This window comes from Merops nubicus, unplaced genomic scaffold, assembly GCF_000691845.1.
Source record: "Merops nubicus isolate BGI_N331 unplaced genomic scaffold, ASM69184v1 scaffold387, whole genome shotgun sequence".
Classification (NCBI taxonomy): domain Eukaryota; kingdom Metazoa; phylum Chordata; class Aves; order Coraciiformes; family Meropidae; genus Merops; species Merops nubicus.
Window position 1 is genome coordinate 4802 of NW_008618697.1, and position 20386 is coordinate 25187.

The 20386-nt window shown below is 42.5% G+C and overlaps 1 protein-coding gene across 1 annotated transcript in view; it reads left to right on the forward strand.

Moving 5' to 3' along the window:
• Positions 1-771: 771 nt before the first annotated feature.
• The window catches only part of TENM4 (teneurin transmembrane protein 4), a gene marked incomplete at its 5' end in the record, with an annotated part of 81733 nt that continues 62118 nt past the window's right edge, over positions 772-20386 (forward strand). The window contains 6 exons of the mRNA XM_008943546.1: positions 772-891; positions 6045-6306; positions 12397-12664; positions 14587-14730; positions 15992-16241; positions 18902-18922. Of these exons, the coding sequence (XP_008941794.1) occupies positions 772-891; positions 6045-6306; positions 12397-12664; positions 14587-14730; positions 15992-16241; positions 18902-18922 (1065 nt within the window). The remainder of the gene's footprint in view (positions 892-6044; positions 6307-12396; positions 12665-14586; positions 14731-15991; positions 16242-18901; positions 18923-20386) is intronic.

Consider the following 20386-nt stretch of genomic DNA (forward strand, 5'->3'; position numbering starts at 1 on the left):
GGCTTTACTGCAGATTTTCTGACTGACCTTGGACAACTGAAAATCACTCTGTGCTTTATTTCCTCTCTCTGTAAAACACCTATCTTCTTGTATTAATCAATGTTTGTAAAGAGCCTTGAAATCCTTAGATAAAAGAGGACATTACAGAAAATAGAGTAATTGGAATAGATGTAACCTATAAAATAGTGCAATCTTCCAAACTTGGAAAGAAAAAGACAGGAAGAAAAAAACCCATCCTCTTAATGTGCTTGGTTCCCCAAGTAGGTTGTAGGGAAGCTATGTGAACCTAGCAAATTATCTGTTGTGATTTTCCCAAATGTGGAAGAAATGAACTGTCAAGCCTTGTCAGGGTGTTCCTGTGGCTTTTGTGCCTTAAATATACCCGTGGTAGGTATTTGTTCTCTTTGATTTTAAAATGTGCTTTGCTTTCAGTTAGAGCAATATTGTTGAGACACCGTGGAACTTGGTTATAGGAAATCCCAGTGTGATGTTGTAAATCCTACAGGACTCCAACATTAATGAAGTATATACAACAGCAGCTGCTTTTCAAGAGTAGGATAAAGGTAAATCTAATATACTTACACAACTCCTGAGAAAGTCATCAAGAACAGCATTCCACCATCAAGACACATGACGTGGTGCCAGCTTCCCCAGATATAAGGGCCTGGGCTTTCTAATCATAAGAATTTTGGAATTTCCAGCCACAGAAGTAGAAGAAAAACTTAAGTTTGTCAAATGTCTTATTTCTTATAATTTTTCTCCTTCTTGCAGACATGCATGTGTGATTCGAGGCCAAGTGATGACAGCAGATGGGACCCCTCTCGTTGGAGTGAACATCAGCTTTGTCAACAATCCTCTTTTTGGATACACAATCAGCAGACAAGATGGCAGGTAGGACACCTTTATGTGATCAAGCAGCAGTTACAGCCTTATCACCATCAATGCTATAGAGAAACTCATCCCAAGAGCACGTTTATTGTTGATGCATTGTGAAGATGTTGATGCATTATTGTTAGTTGTTTTGGAGCTATGTCTGGCTGGTGACTGGTCACCAAGGGTGTTCCTCAGGGTTCAATTCTAGGACCAGTTCTGTTCAATATATTTATCCACATATTGGATGCAGGAGTTGAGTGCACCATTAACAAGTTGGCTGATGATACCAAACTGGGATGTGCCGTTGACTCACTTAGGGGACTATTCTATTCTATTCTATTCTATTCTATTCTATTCTATTCTATTCTATTCTATTCTATTCTATTCTGTATTAACCTTGTGATATCACCTAGACTCTTTAGCCAACAGTTGGGCAGTGCAGGTAAAGAAAAGATGCCTCCTGCTCTCAACAGCTCTGTGCTTGCTAATTCATTTTGAAACACTTAGGAAGAAGTCATTAAGATTACAGTTGTGTTTGAGGCAAGTGCTTAAAATCCAAGCAATCATGCTCAACCAAAACAAAAGCATTGCAAATTGGGAAAGCCTTTCTTATCTTTTGTCTGTCAGTGCTAATTGTCTCCCTTTCTTTTAAGAGCAAAACTGAAACATAAGGGTTTCCAGCTGCACATGCTCTATGTGTTGACTACTAACCACTAACACTTGGGAGAGGATTTATAGATTTTAGCACCTCACCAATCCACGACTTTCATTAAGCAGTGCTGCAAACCCACTTCTACTGGCACTTCAAGACAGGGATGTTCCTTCCACACCGCATCCTTCCCAACCTCCATCTGAACAGAGGTTCCCAGGTAGAAAGCAAAGCAGCTGGAACATCAGTATGCTCCAGCATTCTTCAGTGGACTGCTGGTTTCTCAGGGCTGGCTGCCAGCCTCCAGAACTTAAATTAGTTTCAAGGAGCTCAGCATTGCAGTTTGCTGACTCAGTCCCCAGCAGATACTCAGCTCCAAATGATAAAAGTGACAGAGATCAGCTGTTTCAGAGCAGGGAATCTGTGTCCAAGTGGATCCTGAAGCTGGGATTCCTGTTGGCAGCTGCTGGTGGTCAGTCTGACCCTGGACTGTGTGGTGTCAGCTCTTCTGATTTCGCATTCTTCACCTTCCTCTCAGATCAATCTACTTCTACAGAAACCTTGTGCACATCTAGTGCACGACCAACTTTCAGCAAATTATCCAGTTGCAGTACTGAGTCTCTGGAATCATAAAAATACCTTCCAAAATTGGCTGAGGAATACAGGCAGGTATTTTCTCAAATGAACAGGCACAGCAGTGCATCTGTGTGCTCTGGCAGTCATAGATGGACACAAGAAAACCCTTCTCTTAAAGAACACCAAAATCCAGCGACTTCCTCCATGGTGAAGTCTTCTAAAAATTACCTTGAAAAATTTAAGAGCATTCAGACTAAAATTGTCAGGGCAGAAAATGATATCAGAGATCCCTTAGTTCTAATCCTAGCTTCGCTGCTAATTTAGTGGGTAGCATTAGATGGATCTCTTAACCTTCCTCGGCCAGCCAACCAGCCTGTGAAAGGGAGATAACATTTACTTGTCTTCCTTACTGATTGTTATAGCATTTATTAAATACTATTTGGAAAGCACTTTCAAAATCATGCAAATTATTGCTATTACAGTGTCTATTATCTGTTTGGATGGTTTTCAGTAGTTTTCTGAAAAGAGCATGGCTCTTCTCATCAGCTTTTTCTAAGGGAAGTTTTCATGTGAGTGAGTCTCTTTATTTAAAGAAGTTGTTCTTAAGCAAGAAGTAGTTTCTCATGAACTATAGTAGTAAAATGCTTGTATTCCCAGTCCATAGCAGTGCTCAGTCCTATGGGGTCATCTGGACCATTTTCAGTGTCATTCTGGTTTGGAGGTAAAATGGGAGCACATATGCAAGTTCCAGGGGTTATGAGATAACTGCATAAAACTCACAGGTTTTATTATTGGGCATACTCACCGCAGGAACATCTCTTCTTCAAAACATGCACTGAGTTGTTTTAAGTTGATTTAGCAAATCAGTTTACTGATAGCAGGGCAATAACTGCGGGTTTAAAGTAAAAGAGTTTAAAGGCAGAATTGCATCAGTTTAGCTGGATGGGTTCCTAAACTGATTTTGTTGCTTCAGGATTGTTTTTTGGGCTTTTTTTTTTTTTTTTCACATGACCATGTTTCCAAATGAAGATCATAAGTAAAATTTCAGTTTGAAAATTACAAGGAGCTGAATTTTTCACCCCTGTAAGTGGTTTCAGCAGAATCCAGGTCTGTCCAAGTAGGTTTCACTTCTGTCACAGTACACAGATACAGTCTCTAATAGCAAAAACCTGGTCCTTTTTAAGCCACATTACTTAGTCTGAGCAAAAATTTACTGACTTCAAGGCTTGCCTGTGTTTTCTAGCCTAATTTTTGGGACACAGACTTTTTTCAGATAACAAGGCACAAAGATGAAATGACACCTCTCAAATGTTTCTGTTGTATGCATTTCTCTTTAAAGCAAAGTTGGTAGATAGATCAAAGTATCAGTACTGGATTATAAACCACATTTTAAAGCTTTTAATTTGATTAAACTGGTAGTTTATTAAGACTCCAAGTCCTCAGCATCTCGTGGTGATATGCACAGTGTTAATAAAACAGCAGGAAAGTCTTCAGAGTTTTTCAGTGTCACCACATTCAGCAATTTTGGCATGGCTCTCTCAGAAAGACCAACTACATGGATTTCCAGAGCAAAGAGATGAGAAAGAGTTACACTTTTCTGTGGTTTTTTTTTTGTTTTTTTGAGCCAGCTTTGTGGATAAGTAGAGAATTTCATCCTGTGGCCTGCCTCTCCAGAGCCTTTTAAGAAAAACAGAACAATATGACTGTACAACAGGCACAATTATTTTCAAAGTGATAAAAAAGGCATCAGAGATCAGCAGCAAAAAGAGAAATAAAATTTTCTCATTCCCTCAATCCCAAGATGCTTTTGCTCATGTTTAATTTAATTTCACTACGGGAAGCTTGGAGGAAGGTGTGTTCAGTTTGGGTTTTTCTATTTGGTTTTGATTTTTGCTTTTGTTCAGTTCATCAAGGTAACTTCAAACCTGTATCCTGTGACTGTGGGAAAACTGGCTCATTAGCAACAGAGCTTGCTAAAAATTACTGCCTGTCTCTGTTTTCACAGCTGCTGGAACCTGCCATGGAGGTGGTGCTTTCCCTTCTGCATCCTGGTTTAGGGATGCAGGAGAGGCAAGGATGCTGCTCCCCAGCAGGTTTCCAACCCTGACCCAGGCTCAGTGAAGCCACAAACCACTCACAAAGGAGTGAAGTGGAGGTGTTTCCAAATAAAAACCCTTCCTACTTGCCTAAAAACTCGTTGAGCATCATTTGGAATGTTTGTTTCTTTCCTCCCATTGCCCCTTTCGGTGCTGGGATTCATGCAGAGCAAGCTTCTCCCTCTTAGCTAAAGGGCTTGCCAAATGCTAATTGACTGTTAAAAATGTTCTCATCAAAGTACAAATGCTGTGCAGCTTTGCTGGCAAGGACCGGCAACGTACTCGTCAGGCTGCTGCAAGCCAAGCTCTGTAGGTCTGGGAAGCTGATGCCCCCACTTGAGTGGTAGAGTAAACACATCTTTAGCTTTATAACATGCTTTCCACTCCTTCCCATGGACTGAATTTAGTATTTTTGCCTGAATCACTTTCTTTTCATAATTATATTTACTAAACGACACCTCAATCTGTCTGCCATAAAAATAAAAAAAAAAGCTTCTGCTGAATGGTTGCTTGCCAAAGATTGAGTTATTTTTTTTTTAGAAATAGTCCCATTGTTGCTCCTCTGGGATTTTTGCAGCTAATCTGAAAGCCTGAGAATTACTTTTAAAAATAATTTGAAATACTTTTTTCAGCTTCTTTCTGATCTCGTAATTATGAGGTGCATCAAGTCTGGCTTTGGGCTGTCAGAGTGCTTTCAGAACCTAGTTCTCATGCAGGGAGAAGTACCTAAGCACATGGTTCTTCACCAGACCAGCAGCTCCACTGAAGCCAACAAGCCTATTAAAATCTGTGTGAGTCTGTTATCCACTAGCACCAAGCATTGAAAGTGAGAAGCAGGGATGAGAAAACTTTCTTTGCCAGAAACACACATTTGGCATTGCAGCTAAATAGATGCCGAGTTAAAAAAAAAACAAAAGCAACAAAAGTGAGAGGTCTTCAAATTGAATTGCAATGCTTTCGTTTCTCAGTTAACACCTCTTTTTTGAGTCTATACATAGCAGATACATCCCATGGTACTTCATAAAACCTCCGTCTCTGACAAGATATGAAGTTTAAATACAAAATGAAGAAAAACTCCAAAACTCTCTCCCAACATCTTTACAACTAAGGGATGAGTATTTTCCTGATTGAGGTAACGGCCTTTCACAGGGCTCTGGAGGGCTGTCTGCTAGCCCAAAGTAATGTTACCCAACACTAACACAGGCAGAAAAGCCACTTGGCTGGAGGTAGCATAGGGTAAAGTTGCAACCACAGGCAGTAAGTTATCTGCCCTGCTCTACATGATTAAGAGTCAAACAAGATGATGTGCTGAGAGCTGTGGTACAGAGACTGCCTGCACGGTGCTCAGCTCTTCCCCATGCCTAGTATACTGAGCTCATGGCTGGGCTCCACATGTTCCCTGGGTTGCATTAGGTCCTAGTTAGGTTAGCAGTGATGCCAGGACGATTTATATGGTGGTGTGTCAGAGAAACCACTTTCCAAACATTTTACTTCATCATGTGAATTGATCCAATCTGTGACTGTATTTGGATGATAAATACTTAAATATATGAGTACGTATGGTCAAATAACACTAGAAAAGCACTAAAAAAGTTAGAAGTTTGTCTCAAAAACAGAAACGGGAGTGTTTTTAATATGCAAGACAACATGGAAAGAAGCTGAGTTTGTAATCCTGCCTCTGCTGCTTGCTCTTACTCAGATAAAGCCTCTTTGGGCTCTAGGTTTTAGACTTGTAAAATGTGCCTGATGATATTTCTTGCAATTATTTTTCTGGGTGTCCTTGCTAGAGAATTGTTACAAACAGATGGGGTGGAGCTTGCACTAACTTTGTGTTTCATCTCTTACAACAGCTTTGATCTCGTTACCATTGGTGGGATCTCCATTATCCTGCACTTTGAACGGGCTCCCTTCATCACCCAGGAGCATACATTGTGGCTGCCATGGGATCGCTTCTTTGTGATGGAAACCATCGTCATGAGGCATGAAGAGAATGAGATCCCAAGCTGTGACCTCAGTAACTTTGCCCGGCCGAACCCTGTGGTTTCTCCATCTCCTCTGACAGCTTTTGCAAGTTCCTGCTCAGAAAAGGGTCCCATTGTTCCTGAAATCCAGGTATGAACCATCTGAGCTGAGGAGAAAAATTTCATAGAATTATAGTTTGGTTTGGGTTGGAAGGGTCCTTAGAGATCATCTAGTTCCAACCCCCTTGCCATAGGCAGGGACACCTTTTACTAGATCATGTTGCTCAAAGTTCCATCCAGCCTGGCCTTGAACACTTCCAGGGATGGAGCATCCACAGCCTCTCTGAGCAGCCTGTTCCAGTGTCTCACCACCCTGACAGTAAAGATTTTCTTCCTAATATCTAATCTGAATCTACCTGCTCTCAGTTTGAATGCATTACCCCTCATCGTATCTCTGCACTACTGGATAACAAGTCCCTCCGCCCCTTACATGTAGGCCCCTTTAAGTGCTGGAAGGTGGCTATAAGGTCTTCCTGAAGCCCTCTCTTCTCCACACTGAACAACCCCAGTTCTCTCAGCCTGGCCTCGTATAGGGGGTGCTCCTCCTAATCCAGAATTTCTCTGTGCTTCTTTTGCCTGCTTTGAGACCCATGAATGCAACTATGCTTCCGTGTCTTTCTCTAGTCCCCTGCTTTCCTAAAAAGAAGCATTCCCCATTTGTTGCACCATTTTTCAGATGTTTGCAGGAGCACTTACACACAAGGACACACTTCACCAGAAGGTTTGTTTTCCCTTACCACTGAGAGGTGGAGGCAAAAGTACTTATGGCCACAGCAAAAACCTATGTTGGCTCTACTTTGCTTTCACCTCTCATCTACAGAAGGTGGGCTGGGACCCTCGTGTGACCCACAGCCAGCATTCAGCATGCCCAGCATGAGGCTGGTGGACCACTCACACTCTAATGCCTTTCTTCTGTTCAGGGGCAAGTTTCACCCACTGAGTATTACAGACCTCAGTGGGGGAGTATTGAGTGTGAGCTTTCTCAGGGTTTAGAGGCATAACCCCCACTCTGCAAAGCTGCTGAGATGTGTAGTCAGCCAGCAGGCAAACAGCCAGCCCGAGGAGCACCTGACTTTTAGTGCATTTCATGACATTTGCAACAGAAGAGCAAAGAAAGAGGGTTACTTTTGATTGTTCATCCCCATTTTTATTTTCTAAGGATGTGTGAGTCAAATAAAGTAGTTTAACAACCTGCTGTGGATTCAAAATATTTTGCCAAATGGAAAGATGGTCTTTCAACTGAATTGTCCAAACAATAGAATTATCCATCTTCCTTAAAAATGCTCACTGTGTTGAAATCTAGACATGTAGCAGCATTCAAGCTTTCTTCTCTTGGGCCTGTTCCTTGGGTTTTAGGTGCCAGGATTCCACATGTCCTGGGTATTGCTTTTAATCACCAACAGTAGCCTGCTAAGGTAGAAACAACAAAAACTGTAGTGACAAATTGTGTGCCTCCTGCTTGACTCCACTGGGTTGCAGTAGCATTAATGGGGAAAGAAGTCACTGTAGACCTGATTTTAATACATCAGGTGCTGAACCCAGAAACAGATAAAGTTAGTGGTCTCTCTACCTCTTTGGTCCCTGTGGACCAACTCCTGATATCCTTCCTCACACTGATTTCCAATTACAGCTTCTGGGTTTATCCCACCCTAAGTACTAATGAAGTCCCATCTCTTGTGAAACCCCTCAGAATGCAAATTCTTGGTGTAATTTTCACATCTCTTTTTTTCCCGAACCAACAAACATCATGAAAGGTCATGTTCAGTGCTGGCTGGGGAAGAAGCAAATATCTAATACAGTGCAGCTATAGTCATAACCTCTCACATTATTTGGTAGGATACTCATTAACTTGTGTAAATTATATCTATTGAACTAAAACATTCTAAAACTCTTCAATAAGAGTGTCTACGAGAGACAGACACTACAGAGAGTGTCTCTGTCTACGACTGTGAAAGCAGCCAGCAATATGGATCATAAGCAATGGTTTGATACAGTTTGTTGACTTACATAGAATCATAGAATGTTAGGGTTTAGAATGGAAGGGACCTTTAAAGGTCATTTGGTCCAAGCCCGCTACACTGAGCAGGGACATCCCCAACTAGAGCAGGTTGCTCAGAGCCCCAGACAACCTGACCTGGAATGGTTCCAGGGATGGGGCAGTGACCACTTCTCTGGACAACCTGTTCCAATGTTTCACCACTCTCATTGAAGATCTTTAGTACCATGTGAAATGTCCTGCAGTTATCCTGCTTGGCCTCCAATGGCTAATCGAGAATGATCCTCCTATCAGTGTCCTGCGTTATACCTGCCAGTCCCTTGTGAATGTCACAGATAACTTGGACATCCCAAATCACACTAGACACATGTAGTTATGGAATCTAATTAAGACCTAAGGGGGATGCATTTTGAGATTATGACACCTAGATAAGCTGTCCAAGCACAGTCATCTGGATGTGTGCTAGATGTCCAGACTCCCATTAAAGCTGACAGAAATATAATCAATGCTGTCAGTGGAGCCTACAGATCAATTAAGCTGACCATCTTGAAGCTATCTGGTTCCCACTAATGGTATCTCCACTAACTACAATTGATGCTTCCATGCCTACCTCACATGCACACGCTCACGTGTCAACACCTGGATTTGGATGCCTTAAAATGAAACTGAATCCCACTCTCAAGTTTATGTGGCAACACCAACCTTCTAAAGAGCTTATCTCTGCTCGTTTGCCATGGAGAAACCTAGAAGAATGGTTCAGAGGAGATCCCTGACTTGTAGGCTAAGTTTAGATAAAATGAATCCCATACATGATGAGCAGTACGTCTTCCACTTGCCAAATGATTGGGCTAAAACCTGTATAAGAGTTTTCCATCTGAAATATCGACAGCTGAAGATTGACAACATTTGTGATGCAGGAGTGTAGGAAAGAATCTCATTCATAGCAGAGTCCTGACTGTACTTCAGTTCACAAATGGAAAATTTTTTATTCCTATGCCGGATGTACATGCAATAAAAAATAACCAAGCTATCCGTTTGTGCAGCTGCATTTTATAATATGCAGTTCTCAGCAGAGAAATGTTAAATATAAAAGATGTGAGCACACAGCTGGGAGGAAGTGGCAAGCACTTGGCAGGGCTGGGAAAAGAGATTTTCACACGTGGCCAAGTAGGAACCTCATGAGCTCCAACAAATATATGCAGTGTCCTCTACCTGGATGCATTCAAAAGGCCAAATAATACCTTTTAAGTGTTTGATTCAGGTGCCTAAAGACAGATTTGGTGCCATTTAAGATGCCCCAAAGTGTCCCTTTAGGCCTTCAGCTGTAGCTTCAAAAAGGAGGAGATCTCAAGAAGGTCCATGTCAGATCTGTCATCTCCTCGCAGAGGTTTTGGACACCACAGAATGTCTATGTTAAGGCCCTGAATCAGACCCTAAATGTTCTTCTTTCTCAAAATTCCTTTTGAGCATCATATTAAAAAAACCTGACTGTTCCTTGCCTTGTCGGCTGGCAGAGAGAAGAGTAACTGTAAGAGATGTGCAGCCCAGCACACAGAAGGAGGATTTTCTACATTGTCTCATGCAAAGAGTGGGAGAAATGCTACTGGCACAAGCATAGATCAACACCCAGGAGTGAAGGGAATGCAACAGTGAAAATTGCTGAATTGTGAAAATCCCTAGTAAGCCTGAGGAACCAGCTCTTCTGCTTGACCAGCCTAATGGCTGGACCACTTTTAAAGAGCAAAATGTATTGCTTAGGCTGCAATAAACTCCAAGAGCCCTTGTCTCTCACAAGGACCTCAGACAAAGTGTGTGAATTTATCTGGCCCAAATAGCAATTCACCAATAGAAATAAGGGCACAAAGCCATTGTTACTTCTGGTGAATTCAGAGTATTTTAAAGCTGATTTTTCTCTTCTCCCACTGATGTCCTACTGGATCATACTCCTCCAACCAAGGCCCTGCTTTGTTGCTAGTTTATCCTTACTTACAAACTACGAATGTGTTTCAGATAATCTGAATTGCCATTTGAAGCCTGTCTTTGAGCAGGCACCTTTAAACACAGCCCCACAGTGCTGCTTGGTACTGTTGTGCTGACCCTTCCTCTGGAATGGTCGGCAGCAGAGACAGATCATGACAGAGAGAAATCATTATTTCTGACAGGGATTTGAACCAGACACTGCAAATAGTACCTCTGTGACAATTATTTCTGCCTGGCTTTTTCCTAGAGGGGTTGAATTTGAAGACAGATTTGATACAAGGGACCACCTTTACTGCGGCTTGCCTCAGCTGCTCTCTAGTTGAGCCTGGTCCCAACCCAGCTTGTTGCTGAGCTCATAAAATATATTTTCAAATTCCTGAGTTTTCCCAGATTTGTAATTTTTCAGCCTCCTAAGCATTGAGATATGTAAATTGAAAAGACTGCATTAGAGAAAGTAAATATTTATGAGCACAGTGGAGCAGTGCTTTAACTTCTGGATGTGTCCGTTTGTCAAGTGCTGCAATGCTCAGAGGCTGTAAGTTATCATTGCAAAAATGTTGGGCCTTGGATAATAGCGTAGACGAGGTCTTTTCAGGGGGTAGATTACAACATTTGTCATTATTGAAAACACGAAGCAGAATACCTGTAAGAGATGAGAAACTCATCACACCAGGGAATTCAGTGCTCCCACATTGGAGGGGTTGAGTATGGGAGCCACGTACCTTAGAGGAAACCAAGGATGACTGTGATCCCTTCCTGATGGGTGGGTCTCTTGACCCACCTTCCTTCGCGTCTCCATGCCCTTAATATTGTGAAAACTGATTATTGCTGAGGAATTATTTTCACAGCTCATTTAGGCTCCAGCACACTGAAGCATTTCAGAAGTGGTGCAAGAGAGAGAACCATGTACCCTTTACCAGACCAAGGCTTCCAGCTCACTGCTAAGCTTCTACCTTCATCTTTCAAACTTTTCCAAAGTTTGCCAGCTTGTACTGAAAATGTCCACATTGGGGGCTTGCCCAAAAATGAAATTTTCTGGGAAATTACTTTTTTTTCCTCCTAAGACTTAAGAAATGTCCCTCTTCATCAGTATTTCCCATGGGAGAATCAGTGTGGTGTTCAGGGATGTACATTACATTGCTTTCCAGAAAATGTCCCTGCATTTCTCCAACTAAAAATAAAGACATTTTAAGATCTGGTTACACTTTAGCATGTAAACTGGATGAAAATCCCATCTTTACTGAGACTTCCCCCTTCTCAAAGCAGAATAGGGGCAGCCCAAACTTTCCCTGCTTTTTCTCCAGTCTTTTGTGACATTTTGTATGGGTGTGGAGACTTGTGAAGTAGCTGTCCCAGTCAGTCAGAAATACTCACACTCATGGCTGGAGGAGGAACTTAACTCATCTAGAATACAAACAAATTTGGAAAAGGAAAGGAAGGGAGAATGCGAGGGAAGGGAAAGGGGTTGATGGTGGTAGGTCAGTCCAAGAGGTTCATCATATAGGTAAGAGGGGAGGAAATTTTAAGTAAGGTCCAGGGTAAACAGGAACAAATGTGAGGTCAGAAAATAAGGACCAGGATACAGGAAATAAAAAAAAACACTAGAGGTAGATCAGGCAAAGAGAGTCAGGAGTGAGGTGGGAGAGGAGCAGTTTCAAAGGAGAGAGGCCTAAGTCAGAGGAGGGAGGGTGGAAGCAGGATGCACTAATGACATGGAGAGAATGGCAGGTTATTGCTGGGGCCAGGGAACATCCATAGTGACACAGGCCATGTAGGGCTTAATATTTTACTGGGAAGAAGAAGCCAGGAGACAAAAATTAGCAGCCATAGAAACCTATAAAGATATAAGAGAGAAAATGGAAGCTAAACTGATGGGCTGGAATAATCTCAGACCCTGTATTCCTTTCACAATGGATCCTGGGACTCCTTTTAACAGTGAGTCCCGTTGTAAACCCTGGCTTAAACGTGATACTTTAGTCCTGCCCTCACATGTAACGAAGAAGGAGAAAGAGAGGATGTTCCTTGGCTTCCACAACTAACTGTAAAAATTAAATAGATAGTTTCATACTTGATGCCTACTAGGTGTGCTTTTTCAGACATGTCTACTACAGCTTCTATAAAGGTGTGTTTGATAAATTACAGCTTCACTGCCTCTTCCTCTCTGCTCGCTGCTGGTTTAACACCTCCTGGATTGCTTTTCCACAGGCTCTGCAGGAGGAGATTAACATTTCCGGTAGTAAAATAAAAGTCAGTTACCTGAGCAGTCGCACAGCAGGCTACAAATCAGTCCTGAGGATCAGCATGACCCACCCCACCATCCCCTTCAACCTCATGAAAGTCCACCTCATGGTGGCTGTCGAAGGACGCCTCTTCAGAAAGTGGTTTGCAGCTGCTCCGGACCTGTCCTATTATTTCATCTGGGATAAGACAGATGTCTACAGCCAGAAGGTGTATGGGCTCTCAGAAGCCTTCGGTAAGTGACCCCGGGGCTTGTGTCTTTTCCAAGCAGCTAAGTGACAATGCACAGACCTTGTCTTAGACCGGTGGGGTCCAACTGCTAACACGTGAAATGGTCCCTGCTGGGTCACTGCTGCTTCCTTGGAGAGCACTGGGCCCAGCTGTTTAGGCAGAACACATTTCCCCAACAGATGAAAGCTTATCTGTGCTCTGGCTCATGGCCCAGCACATGCATCCTGAGCTGCTACCACCAGACTGATACAGAAGGAATGAACTGGGACTAGTGGTGTTATGCTGTCTCTCACCTATAGCCAAAAGCTGTCAGCACTGCTTTGAAAGACATGCCTAGAACTGAGCCATTTTCTCCACTCCTCCTTGTGCCTGACATTCAGGATCACTCTAATCCTAGTTTCCCCTTCATTACCCATTCAAGAACTCCATAGGAAACTGGGGCTTGATGGTCGTCTCTTTTGTACCTTGCGCATTCATTTGCATCTGCAAAAGACTGTCAGAAGCTGCAAGGCAGAGAACAGGAAGGCTCTGCCTACTCAACGTGCCACACCCCCAGCACCAAGCATTGTTGCCCACACCACTCTACAGGGTGATCGTTTCCCATCTGATCAACAACCAGAGGACAGTTACAGCTCATCGATAGAGTTTAGACCTCTCATGCTGTCAAGGAAATGATATCAGAAAATTAGTCAATAGAGCTTTTGCTGACAGAAGGGTGGTTCACTGATGTCTTGGAGCCCAACTGGAAATAAGTTTCTTTAGAGGAGTTGTAGGGTGCCTTGTTTTCTAAGAGGATGGATGGGTGCCTTCCTCTTACTCAGGCTCAGCTGCCTTGAGCAGGCTGGATGATACAACCTGCTGAGCCTTACTCAGTTTGGAGTCTACACTGAGAAACATATCCTGAAAGACTATGTTTACATGCTCTTTAAGATGCCAGATCAGCGGTGGGGCCTGGAGTGCTCCATAATGCAGCTCTGCAGCCCCAGAATACTCAAGCATGTCTGAGGACATCAACATTCAGGCTTTCAGTGATTCCCACCTCTAGAACAGTGGAAAATATCAGGCCTTCATTTCCTAAATTGCATCTTCCTCTGATAACTTGAGTCTCCAAAAGGCTAGAGTTGATGGAGGATCCTAAGTTCACTCAGTGCTCAGTACTTTCAAGGAGGCTGGAAAACTTGTAAGATCAGACATTTATTTTTATCTAGTAAAAAAAAATAAGCTATGTAATTGCTTTTCATTTCATGAAAAGATCAGGTAGGACAGAAGAAAAACAGACCCATGAAACTGGTCCTGCTTCTGAGAAAATCATAAAGGAGTCATTATTCTGTCAAAAACATGATTTTCCTTCTACTGACATCGTTTTGAGCAAGCCCAATGTGTTGAGCGGAGTTAGTCCTGAAAGCCTCTGATAAGAGACATTACAGCAAGCAAACCCTTGGGACATTAGCAATGGCCACAAGTCACCCTGGTCTAACGCTGCTGTCTCCAAGGGACTTGCTGCCCCAAGCCTTGTATATATGAGTCTTTACTTTCCACGAAAAGCCATGAGTCTTAGCAAGTTCCTGACAGTTCCTTTGGTCAAAGATGGTAGATAGGAATAAGGTGTTCCCCTTTAGGAGTCTAGTGGTGGTTTACACCCTTAAATAGCCATTGTTATAAAAGACATCTTTAAAGCAGTGCCTTTTAATTTTTTAGCACATTTGCCCAACATCTACAACTGCATTGACCTTTTTAAATTCAGGATGGCCTTTAGAGAGAAAAATATTAGGACATTATTAGGACATTATGATGATGACATTTTAAATTAAATTGGCAGTTGCTTGTAGAAATGTTCTTACCCTTGCTCAGTTAAAACTCTGTGGGTGCTGACTGTGCATTTCTAGGTTACTAATCTGGGGGGTCTTTTGTATCTCTTATTCATAGTGTCAGTAGGTTATGAGTATGAATCCTGTCCTGACTTGATCCTGTGGGAGAAGAGGACAGCTGTGCTGCAGGGTTATGAAATTGATGCTTCCAAACTTGGAGGATGGTCGCTGGACAAACACCATGCCCTCAACATACAAAGTGGTAGGTTGTCTGTAACATGTAACAGGAATGATGCAGTGTTTCAAGGCCCAGTCTCTTCTTATCACTAACAATTCAAGGAGAGGGAAAGGAGAGGAGAGGAGAGGAGAGGAGAGGAGAGGAGAGGAGAGGAGAGGAGAGGAGCGGAGAGGCGAGGCAAGGAACGGGGAAAGGCAAGGAAAGGAAAGGCAAGGAAAGGAAAGGCAAGGAAAGGAAAGGCAAGGAAAGGAAAGGCAAGGAAAGGAAAGGCAAGGAAAGGAAAGGCAAGGAAAGGAAAAGGAAAGGAAAGGAAAGGAGAAGGAAAGGAGAAGGAAAGGAGAAGGAAAGGAAAGGAAAGGAGAAGGAAAGGGAAAAGGAAAAAAAAAACCAAACTTACCAACATTTGTATTCTCTCATGTGTTTTTTAACAATTTATTTCTGGTAATTAGAAGCAGTTTGGTGTGTGTAAGTGCAAAAGAAGTTGGCCATCGCTAAGTAGCTGAATATTTTCATGTTTAACTTTGTAGTGTCTTAAAAGAAGGGGGTTAACGAGGAAAATATTCATAAAATACCAAAGGGGAGCCTATTCAGATTGGACTGAGCATAAATCCACCCAGACACATCCTGCAATGTGCAGGTGTACTTGCAGAAACAAGAAGGGAAAATGGAAGGTGGCAGAGTCCTTGAAGGCTGCTCAAGACTGCAGCAGGGAGGCCTGAAAGCTGACCAGAACACATTCAGAAGATGGAAGCACTGTGTCCCTCTAGATAATAGCAGTGGTAAGGGAGCAAACATCTAATTCAGCCCACATCACTGCTGAAAACACTACACTTCCAGGGAACGTAAGCAGAGCTCTTCTAAAGCTTTGCAGATGAAACATTTCTCTAGAGAATGCACCATGGGTTTCCTGTCCCTTATCTTTCCATGAGCTATGTCATTTCTTTTTTTAGATGGTAGACTTCAAATTACAGGGCAAGGAGGGACAGAAAGGGCAGGTGAAAATTCATGAGACATTGAAAAGTTTATTTCATTCCATGGTAAAGACAGTGTCATTCTCCATACATACTTCTGTTCTGCAGGAAATGTAATAGGTCTATAAAAATACTTACTTCAGATAAGGGGTCCTCCCTTGAAACCATCACAAAACAATGCTATGAAAGATGATAAACCTCCTAGCTACTTGACAAACTCCCCAGCTGGTGCCCAGCCTTGCAAGTTTGTGCTCCTTCAGGTCTCAGTTTCCCTATTTCTCTTTAATTTCCTTATTACTCTTTTCTCTCTCTAGGCATCTTGCATAAAGGAAACGGGGAAAACCAATTTATTTCCCAGCAGCCACCTGTAATTGGAAGCATTATGGGCAACGGCCGCAGACGTAGCATTTCTTGTCCAAGCTGCAATGGTCTTGCAGATGGGAACAAACTCCTGGCTCCTGTTGCCCTAACATGTGGGTCTGATGGAAGTCTTTATGTTGGAGATTTCAACTACATCCGAAGGATCTTTCCCTCTGGAAATGTCACCAACATCCTGGAGCTGAGGTACACTGTGCTGAATGTGACCATTATAATTATGCCTTTAAATTCTGCAGGAATTTTATGTACCCAAAAGGAAAATCAGCAAAACTCTTAAAAAAAAAAAAAAAAAGGCAACAAAACAGGAAAAAAAAAAAAAAAGCTGTGCAGATTGGCCTCTTCTGCAACTCTGCTGACTTTGATTTACACCAGAAAAACACAGGCTTAACAAGTTCTTCCAGAGTTGAATCACACACCAAAAATATTGACACATTTCTGTGCTGCTAAATCAAACTGTGTTGAGGCCTGTCTTTTTGTGTGGTAGAGACCAGTGGGAATTCTTAAAATTAACAATCAGCCTCTGAGATAACCTAAACTTGGAAGGACCCAGGATACTATCAGGATATATAGAGGTCAATCAGGACAGATGGTCATTCATCATTAAGACAGGGTGATCACTCTAGGTAGTCACAGACTTGAGTTTTTCTAGTTGTTTTGGGGGGGATAAATGTATCAGTCTCCTTCAGTTCCCAACTGAACAGCAGTGTCAGGTTGAACAGATCTATGGATCATCTAAAAGTAAGTGAAATATTTCCCTTTAACCCCGAAAGGAAAAAAGAAATATTAGAAGAAATAGAGAGGGTAGGGAAGGAACATCCATTAAAAACAAGGAAGGCGAGGGAAAAGTATAATATGTCCCAAGTTCTGAGAAAATGAAATAGATGTGATTAAATCAAAATTTCAAATTGACCTCACTAGGGATATTTTTCCTACCTAAAATTTCCACAACAAACTCAATTACCCATTTCAAAGCACCAGGGCCTGATTCTGGGCTCTGTGTGGCCAGACAGGACTCACCCCAGGAAAGTCAACAGCGTTAAATGAGTGTTGCTGAATAAGTCTTCTCTGCTTGCAGGGCCTGACGTAAGGTCCTGAGAGATCAACGTGAGGTTAGCATGGTAGAAAGGTTCACATTCCCATTTACCTCTCTAGATCTGGCCTGAAAATGAGAATCTTCCAGAAAGCAAGAACCTCCCTGCTCTGCTCAGATTTAATATCCTGTCTCCTGAGGTCAAATGTCAGGCACCATTTCTGCAAGGACTGCCATGTGGAAGGTTACTAGACAGCTTCTTAGAGCAGTGGGGTCCCATACAGCATTGCTTTGTGTTTCCATTTTCTCTGCAAGGCTGCAGGTAAAACTGAAAGTCGATCTGCAGCAAAGTTGGTGTGAGATCCCATTAGTCCCTTGTTTACAAACATGCCAGAGTCATTAGAACTTGCTGAAGGTCTTATCTGGCACGCAGAACCATCCTCACAGATCATGGTGCATTAGGAAGAAAAACTTCAGGCAGCCATCAGAAGACTGGCACTTGCAGAATAGCTGTCTTGGGAAGCTCACAGGGTGACAAAGAAATCAGGAGGAGGAGGAGTCATTGAATCAGAAAGCCCACAATGAGTTCTTTACAGTCACATCTCAGAGGGCTGAGATACCTTTAGAATAAACAAGCAAGAACCTGGTTCTTGCAACTCTGTTATGTGATATAGGACAGCAGAGTACCTCTCATGTTTGTAAGGTGGGAACCTGGGATAAATCTTCAGACCTGGTCCACGTTAAAGAATGTAATATTCTTCCAGTGCCAGAAAGTTATTTTAATGACCAAAGGTGAGATTTCCAGTGGAGCCTAGGTGATTCAGGCCCCAAATCCCATTGCAACCGTCTGGGACTAATATCTCATTCCCAGAAGTACAATTTTGAAAACCTGATCCTCGTTTCATTGTCAGTGGAAACACCAGACTCACTGGAGGTTTTGCAGAGTATTTCCTGATTGGAAAAGAGAAAATTGGAAGCCTCGATGGAGTGGCCTTGCTGGCTTTTGCGTAGAGCCACAGAGTTAAATTTACTCCAGTTAAATCTGCTGGAACGATTGCTGCTTCATCTGTGCAAACACTTAGGTTACTGGATCTGATAAACATTTCTTCACTCTGGTGTGCTATAAAGTGGGTTCAGATGCTGACTGACTAAAAGCTGCAGAGGAAAGCCATTGCTCTGGGACTAAATGGCGTTTGCTTGTGTCTTCTTAAATCAGCATTTCCTTGGAGATTAACACCTTCACTGTTTGGCTTTGAAGTTTTGTTTCGAGGAGTGTCTTTTGAAAGTAGTGTCCTGGTGCAGAGAGGAAAGCAAGTGCATTGTGGGTGGCAAATAACTGCAGCTGGGTATGGAACTAGACCCATGAAAAATGTCCAGTTCAGCATAATTTCAGTCCTCTGAGCTGGAGTTCATGAGGTTACAGCAACAAACTGCCACCCATAACTGTGCAACTTTAGCACACCACAAGTTATTGTTTTGACTGAGAGTGAAAAAAACAGAAAGATATCTGTATCTACATATTTTTAGCTCAGTACTGCTCTGATTGATATAGTCTGCCTGGTCCTATCTCTTGCATAAGTGAATAACTCCAAGGAGGTGAGATCACACCTCCTTTGTCATGTGCAGTGGTGCACCAGTGAGCTCACTGCCAAGGAGCTTCTGATACAAAGTATATCAGTGTCATTCCATCTAAGTATTTATTACTGCATTGTATGATACAGTTACTGTCAAGTTTTCAATCTGCTAATAATGCATCGAACTGAGCTGCTAACACCTCGTTCTTTCTTCTATTCCCTGCTTTCCTGTCTTCTGTCAGAAATAAAGATTTCAGACATAGGTAAGCCAACCAGTAGAGAATTCTTATACTGCTCCCTGTCTTGTTGCATGTTGTTACACAGTGAGCCACAAGTGCCATTTCCAGATGATTCAATAGCAAATGAAGCTGGCGTGATTATAACTGGCGTAGGCAATCAGTCATCAGAACTGGGAACCATTAATCACTGAGCAGAACCACCCAGACTTTTGCATGAGCTGCTCTAGCTGTAGACAGGGGAAGTACAGGGGCAAGAAGCAGGGTAACAAGAGGAGAAGGGTGCAAGGAAACATGGGTGGGAATTAATCAAATTGGTAAAATGTTGACAGCATCAGGATACAGATCGCTGGAATAGCTACAATGGAAAATAGAATTCTCATGTGGTGAAACATTTTCCTGTTGAGTTTTGAGGACTGCAGCAGGCATAGTGAAGGGCCAGATGTACCCCAGCATTACCCACCGAGGAAAGTAAGTTTTTGCAACTTTTTGCCAGTCTGTGCTCTTGATAGAGAGCCTTTGCATTATGTGAAAGCATGTCAGGCTCAGATTTGAGGTAGTGAGACTCAGGACCTTAGCCAGGAGATGCAATAAAAAAGAGAAAGCATGAGGACAAGAAAACAAGATGAAAGAGAGACTCCTAAATTGGAGCTTTGTCACTAAGAATATTTGTCACTTGGGTTCACTGGAGTTTCATTGAGTTTGATCCAATCAGTTGCATTCAGGAAGATGTCAACCTCCTGTCACTATCTGTGTTTGCAAGGGCTTCTCTGTCTCTGACAAGCTTCCCATCCTTCTCCTTGGTTGCTTTCTAAATTAGAAGCTTAGACTGTGGAGCTGGGGTTGGGGTTTTTTTTTGTGTGTATGTGTTTGGTTTTCCTTTGCATTTGGGATTGGGGGTTTTTCTTGCTTTTTATTTACTGCTTCTTTGACTTCACAGAGGCTGTGCAAAACCAGAAATGTTCATTTTATCTGCATGCCTGGAAATGCAATGGAGTAGAAACTGATTTTTTGTCTTATTGCCAGAACATGAATGAAGGGCTGAGCTTCCACAGTATAATGGACTGGCCCAAAGCGACTATTAGCAGGGCTGGGAGGTTGGTACACAAGACCTCAGTACTGATTGTCTTCATCAGGCTGAGTTCCAGCCCCCCAGCTCCTCTTTCACATCATTTGAAGGCAATAGAAAAACTCATTTCTCTTTGGAACAGCCAGGTTGTGTCGTTAATGCCCCAGAAATACACAGGCACTAAAGTGCACCTGCTTTGACAGTGAAGGGCAGCAGCTGAATCCCTGTTACAAGAAGAGGTTTTATATATGAAGGCAATAACTGAGTGAAGATGTATGGACTGGCCAAATGTGCTGCAGATGCCATCAGAGCCTCCAAGAGTTGGCAGGGCTTCAGCCTTTAGGCAATTCCTAAAATCTAAGAAAAGAAATGAAAGCAAGCCAAGACATGCCTGCTTCAATGCAGGGCAGGGCAAAGGGGAC